Source organism: Physeter macrocephalus, chromosome 2, assembly GCF_002837175.3.
Source record: "Physeter macrocephalus isolate SW-GA chromosome 2, ASM283717v5, whole genome shotgun sequence".
Classification (NCBI taxonomy): domain Eukaryota; kingdom Metazoa; phylum Chordata; class Mammalia; order Artiodactyla; family Physeteridae; genus Physeter; species Physeter macrocephalus.
This window is the reverse complement of record NC_041215.1, coordinates 100,842,355-100,849,639: the sequence shown is the minus strand read 5'-3', so window position 1 is coordinate 100,849,639 and position 7,285 is coordinate 100,842,355. Positions and strand designations below refer to the sequence as shown.

Below are 7,285 nucleotides of genomic sequence, written 5' to 3'. Positions count from 1 at the left end.
AACAGACTGTTTTGAAGCTGCTATACGTGATTGTGAATGGTTTTTGAGCTGCTTTTTACCCCCTTTTTGTGCAAAACCAAACCGAAATTCATCTAAATGAATTAAGTCACTTGAGGGACTCTGAGCGGAAGCTTGAGCGAATTTGCCTCCACTTGTTAATGTGGAACCAATTTCCAAAGAGGTGGAGGAGATTCTGAGGAGTAAGGCAAGTCAGCAATAAACTGATCACGCAGATACCTATCGGGAGCATCAGTGTTAATGGAAAAAATTGGTAACGTTAAAGACTAACGATGCTTTTTGTGATTCAGGCTTTCATCTTATACCAAGACCACAATCTCGTCGACCTGCTGGTGGTTTTTTAAGAGTCCGTGCTTTTAAGCGCTGTTAACTACTGGGCCGGCGTCGGCGGTCAAAGAGAGGGAGAAAAAGCCATTTGTTCCCTGTTTAAGCTAACCGGTCCAGAGAGCTGTGAATGTGCTCCACCACCGCTGGGAGAACCGAAATCGCGGAGGCCTGAGGCGTTTCAAAATTGAACGGTTAGGGTTTTTAAGCTGCGCAGGAGAGGTGTTCGCGACGTGACAGCTGATGGTCTCCGGGCTCTGATGTCCCCCCCTCCCGGTTGGCTCACCATCATTAATCGCCTCCTCGTCTCCAGGTTAGCGCCCCCAACGCCCACCCCCAGCCCTTCCCACTCCTCGCGTGCAGGACCCCGCGCTCCGCCCATCCCTCGCTAGTACCCCCCGCCCCCCACTTCTTCTTTCCCTCCAGCCAGCCTCTCATTGCCCTTCCCTCCCCTTTCCTCCTTTTCCTTTTCCTTTTCCTCGCGCCCCTCACCCTCCAACCCAGCCCACTTCGGTTTCTCCCTTCTCGGTCCTCTCATTCGCGCTCCCACAGCAAACGCCGCCTCCCCCTCTGCAGGTTAGACGCCGGGCTGGAGGCGCGCAGAGAGGCTACGCGCAGGCGCACTGCGCGGCAGGCCAGCGGGCTGGCCAGGCGTCCACGCAGGCGCGCGGTGCTTGGGCTTAGCTCCCCGGCGGGCAGCCGGGCATTCTTGGGCGCCTTGAGTTGGGGCTAGGGGTCCCGCGGCGGCGGCGGCGGCGGCGGCGGCGGCGGCGGCGGCAGCATGTTCCTCCACTCCGTCAATCTCTGGAACCTGGCCGCGGTGCTTGGGTTTAGCTCCCCGGCGGGCAGCCGGGCATTCTTGGGCGCCTTGAGTCGGGGCTAGGGGTCCCGCGGCGGCGGCGGCGGCAGCATGTTCCTCCACTCCGTCAACCTCTGGAACCTGGCGTTTTATGCCCTTATGGTCTTCATGGCGACCGTGGGGCTGTGGGACGTCTTCTTCGGCTTTGAGGAAAACAAGTGCAGTATGAGCTACATGTTTGAGTATCCGGAGTATCAGGTGAGGTTCCGCCCTCCCTTCGCTGGGCGCTCCGAGGCTCGGGCCCCTCCAGCCTGGCGCTTCTGTGTGTTTCCCCTGCGTCGGCTCCCCGCGCCTCTCCTGCCCCCTTAGCCCAGCCTTGTCCCCGATTGCTTCGCCCTGGAAGACTCCGCAGCCCCCCGCGGCCCCTTTCTCCTGCCCTTTGTGTCCTCTCTTCACGGTGGAGTGTTTGATAGATGGTTCCCCGAGCATGCTCCCCGCCCCCCTCGAGGTTGCTCCCCGGTCCCTTCGCGGTCCCAAATCCCAAGCACAGGCTCATCAGAAGGGCCGGGCCCGACGCCCCTCATCCCCAGAGACGCAGCTCCAGTCCCTCTCCCCAAACCCAGACCCCATCCTCCCCGCCTCCCTGCCTTAACAGGTGCCCCGGGCACTCCTTTGCTTACTACGCGCCGAAATTCTTCCCCTCCCGCCCAGGGGTTTGCGCGTCAGCTCTCGCTTTTCTAGAAAGCAACCGAGCTTCTGCAGAGCGTGTACTGGCTACACAGTTCCCAGGGTTGCCTTAGAGACTTCAGGGGTTTACGTCTGAAAGGCTAACCTGATGAGTAAATAAATGGGGAACTAGCGCTGTTCTCTCCTGTGAAGGTTTTGCGGAGCCCTCTTGTTTTGTAGGTCGTGGGTCGGTGCGTGTGCATGCATCCTGTGTTGATGCGTGTCGCCCCTTAACCAGTTGCATACAAAATCTATTTCATGGTGTTATTTTTGTTTTCTCAACTGTGTTTGCAATTGAAGAGAGACCCGGTCCTTCTTTCTCTTCCTCTCTCCGCCCCCACCTCTTTCGTTCCATTTTGGATATTTTCAGTCACAGTTGCTTTATCAGTTCAGCATAGTAGACGCTAGAATTTCATTCATGACCAGCTGTAAAAAGAGATGGTGACAAATTGCACAACCGTCCAAAGAAATTTCTTCCGAACGATTCTTTTCTTTATAAATGCATCTCCTAATTATGGAATATGTATTGTAATGATAACTCCCTACCTTAGAAATATATGTACTATAATACATATTGATACAATGCATTTAAAACCATAGCAGATTTATTCTTTGAGGTGAAGGATGCAGATCCTGATTGTTTCCGTGTACAGATCATTATGAAGGAGCATATTATTTGATTATCCTGCTATTATTTAGATCTTAAAACTACTTAAGGTTTAAATTGCTGAACAGCATCCTTTCCCATGGGCAAAATTCGAATTTAGATTTCATTTGTTTTGAGATCTTTACCTTGGTTTTGCATCAGTGCTTATAAGGAAGTGGAAGCATTTGATATCAGATGCTATTGAAGGAGCACATTTTAACATGTTACTGTTGTCTCTTAATTTCTAAATGAATATGCTGGTTTATGTTTATCAGAGGCCACATATAGTTAAATATATGGGCGTTTAGTTTAGATTTTTTTAAAAAACTGAAAATAGAGCCCTTATAATCTCCTTTCATTTTTCTATGGTTTAATAATTAGGAAACTCCCAATAGATTGAAGTAGGTCATTTTAGTTTTGTACTGCATTGAAGAGTTTGGTTAAAATAAAATCATTTTGGAACAATACAGTACTAATTTCCATTTATATTTAGATTACCCACAATTATTGAAACTATTTTAATATTTGTAGTAGTAGGAATCACTTAGTGTTGGGAACAAAGCATATGGACCTCACAGATATATTTCGTGCCTCATAAAATTGACTGGAAAGACACAAAATTAGTGTAGCTAATGCAAAAGAGCTATTTGGGTTTTTTGGTGTTGTTAGGTAGTCTTGTTTAGTTATTTTTGCTGTTTTGAGGTTTTACACTTCTGTTAATAATATGTTAGCACAGTAATATTACAGTGGCAGGAGTTTTTGATACACATTTTCAGTAAATTTTTATTTTTATGATGTAAAAAGTGTTTATTCACTACAGTATTTGTCTTTGACTCTTAGTCTTTTTGTTGTGCACACCAGGTTGCATTATTTTACAAATACAGTTAACAGCTGCCTACAGAAATTCATTTTGAATATAATGTGAGCTTTCTGGATAATTGGGGTCAGCCAATTAAGAACCAATGGTTTGTTAAAAGTGTTCTAAACATATTTTTTATATTGCTTTTAATTATATTTTATAGTAAGCTCTAATTGTTCACAGGTTGATATTCAGCATATGGGATGTCCTGGTTGTTGGGTTTTCTTCTCGTTCTTGATGCTTTTCTTCTTTTTTACTGCTCGTTTGCATATTCTTTAGCGGAATTTTAGAGGCACTTGAAAGGTTAGTTGAAACATGCTCAATTTTATTCTCCATTTTAAAAATAAAATGTGGGACAGGAATTTGAAACTCTGAAAAAATTGTTTTGAATTTTAAATTGTTTGAGTATCTTTATTCATCCTCTACCTTTAGTTTTTCTAGATTCACTTATTCAGTTAATTGAACATCTCACACACCTACCAGGCAAAATACACACTATCCTTTAAAGCTTCTTGCCTTATTATGACAGCAAGGCAGAGCTTGTATTTGGTAGCAAACAGTTTTAGGCAAACTGTAGAATTCGATAAGAAAACATCTGTGTTGTGTTTTTTCATGCAACAGTTTGTTTGGCTCTCTTTAGATATGTGACCTGACAATTGCTCTCTGAAAGGAAATGTTGATATTGGGAAATATGACTCATATATTTTGTTATTAAGTGTGATGTTTATTTAGCATTTAATTTATTTAATGACTTCTCTGTGTGGATATATTCTAGATCCTGGGTATGGGAGAGAGGGAATTAGAGATGAATCACACCTTGTGCCTTTAAATTTATGTCTTTATAATATAATGGGGGAGACAGGAGTGAAATGGATAAGTAAAATATAATCTGTTAAATGTTATGATTTCACTGTTAGAGAGTGTGTACGAGGCTCTTCACAGAAGAGAGCAGCCCTGTTCGTCTTGGGTAGTTAAAGGCTATCGAGAAGAGGTTGTGCACTGGGCAGTGGAGGATATGTGTACAGTTCACAAGGTGCAGAAACAAGAAAATTGCAGGAATAAAGAACAGCATTTGTGAAGGTGGGAATACCAGGATACATTCCATAAGTAGTATTTATAGTATGTTATCATTTATGTAAAAAGGAGAAATAACCTAAAACAAATTTGCCTGTATTTGTGTATATGTAAAATATTAGTATTTCTGGAAGCACAAACTGCTAACATTGGTTACCCTCTGGGTAAGGAACTGGATGGCTAATGAACCAGGGGTAGGAGAGCCTTTTCAGTATATACTCTGTTGAATCTTGAATTTTGGAACATATTAAAAAATTTAAAATGTGGCATCTATAAATTATAAGGAAGTAGGTAAGAATAATTAGAGTGAGGTTTTAAAGGACCTCTCTCTTAAGTGTTTATCATCTGTGTATGCAGTGAGGAAACACATAAGGTGTATGTCTTAACAGGTTATTTCTTGACAGCAGTATAGACTATGGATTGTTTAATTTGGGGGGGGGAGGGTTCTCGTTTAAAATAATCAATATAAAATGATTTAAAATATATTGGAGTCCTGTTACTATAAATGTGTTTTTTTTAAACCCCTTGACCTTCTTCTGTATTTTTCATCATTATCCTTTTTGTATGCTTACATCTTTTCTGTCCTCAATCTAGTCAGTACCCTTCCTGTCTTTTCCTGCCACTCACTCCCAGCTTGAATTCTGTTGGAAATGCAGCTTTGCCATTGCCTACAACTCCCACTTTTTATTTTTGTTCTACCTCTTTTTTCCACCTTTATACTTTTTTCTACTCCACATTATATGCCTTCATATTTTTTTTTTTTTTTTTTTGTGGTACGCGGGCCTCTCACTGTTGCGGCCTTCCCCGTTGCAGAGCACAGGCTCCGGACGCGCAGGCCCAGCGGCCATGGCTCATGGGCCCAGCCACTCCGCGGCATATGGGATCCTCCTGGACCGGGGCGCGAACCCGGTTCCCCTGCATCGGCAGGCGGACGCGCAACCACTGCGCCACCAGGGAAGCCCATGCCTTCATATTTTTAAATGTACATTCTCACTATAAAATTGCCTTTATAATAGTAGATTATGAAATATATCAAGTAATATTCTTTTGCTTGTTTTTCTGTCTCCAGAGAATTAAATATTTCTTTTTCTATATATTTGATAGTTCCTGTTCTTCTGAGTTAATTTTCAAGTAGTTCAAAACTTTTTTAGTTACTGTCCTAAAAAGAGTAGTGATCTAATATGCATGTACTGCTATATCAAATGGTGTACTAAATTGAGAGGAGTTAAGATAACTGTTCCCTTTTTCTCTCATATTTTCTTTTTGCTTAATTTGTACCTAAAGAAACAAAATATTATATCATTTTTATTTTTGATTATTTACTATGCATAATTAATATTGGGACTGGTCTGAGTTGAAGTACATGTACACATATAAAGTAAATAGTGGGGTTGGTATCTCTGTATTTTGAATATCTGAGGAGATAAAGTTGCTAGTATCTTAAACAAAAAGGTCACAATCTCTAAAGATGTTTTCATGGTGTTATTGGCACAAATTGTTTATGGTACTATCCTCAAAGGAATATTCAGGAATTTGCATGAATGATCAGAATTATGCTTTCTAGAACAGTGATTTTTTTCAGTAGTCATTATCCATTTACAATTTTCAAAATTCATTCAGTAGTTAAAATTTTTACCAAGCACATGTACATTACTGCTAGATCATTAAATCTATTGATGTCTACTTAAAATCTACTGTTCAATGTAACTGGTTTCATTTTTAACAGTCTCCATCCCTTCGGGGGATAAAAGGAGCAGAAGAAGAGCTTATACTTTACTCCCACGTTTATAGATGCCTACCTTTTGGGGATGACATAAGACTTCATTTGTATTTTGCTGTTATGTGAATTATTGGCTCATTTGGTATACAGTAATATGAATTGCAGAGTAGTTTTAGGTTTGCTGATAAACCATGCACCAAGTGCATGAAAACTGAAACAGATGTTAATTCATTGGAATGTTCATGGTGAGAAGAGTGTACATGTCTCAACCAAGACATGGCTGTAAGGTTCAGATTAATTTGTTAAGCACATTGTAGGTCAAGCATATTAAGTTGAGAGGTCAGAAAGCTGCATTATAAAACAAACTTACTTTCCTTTGAATGATGTAACAGCTTGGAGTATATAGTTAGGCCTGAGTGAAAGGAGAGAGACATTACAAAACAGTTTAAAATAGCAAAAAAGAATTCATTTGATAATGGAAAGCTTTTATCATTTCTAAGTATAATTGATAACTGATACTAAATTAAATGCATGCTCAATTATGTTAACATGGAACTTGCTGACATAAACCAGTGTTTTTCTCTTGCCAGTAGCTATTCTGAGTAATTTGTATTTATTAGAATTTCAAGTAGTCCCATCTTATGCTTTCTTGAAGACTACATGGTTTAAAGCTCACATAATTCAAGACTGAGTCTTCATATGTGTAAACTAAAAGTAGAACTTGTGCATTAAGTGTACTTTTATCATCAGTAATATTTTTATATTGTACTATTTCAAATTCAGAATTGGGTACGGTGAGACTGAATTGTATTAGTAAAACTGATTAAAGTGAAGTTTCTTTTTTTTTTTCCTATAGAAAATAGAACTTCCAAAGAAACTGGCAAAACGCTATCCTGCATATGAATTATATCTTTATGGAGAAGGATCCTATGCTGAAGAACACAAAGTTCTCCCTTTAACGGGTATTCCTGTTCTCTTTCTTCCTGGTAATGCTGGAAGTTATAAGCAAGGTAAGTCTCAAAAGTAAGTTTTGAAAGCTGTGAAATTCAACTGAAGAATTTATCAGACATGTACTCTGTGTTAGGTATTACGCTAGGTATACTGGGAGACACAAATATA

General features: G+C 41.1%; 1 protein-coding gene across 2 annotated transcripts in view; it reads left to right on the top strand.

Annotated features, from left to right (window-relative positions):
- Window positions 1-1,252: 1,252 nt before the first annotated feature.
- Window positions 1,253-7,285, top strand: part of PGAP1 (post-GPI attachment to proteins inositol deacylase 1) — an 87,756-nt gene continuing 81,723 nt past the window's right edge. For both annotated transcript variants that reach the window (XM_007116332.3, XM_007116331.3), the window contains exons 1-2: window positions 1,253-1,399; window positions 7,023-7,176. In XM_007116332.3, the coding sequence (XP_007116394.1) occupies window positions 1,253-1,399; window positions 7,023-7,176 (301 nt within the window). The remainder of the gene's footprint in view (window positions 1,400-7,022; window positions 7,177-7,285) is intronic.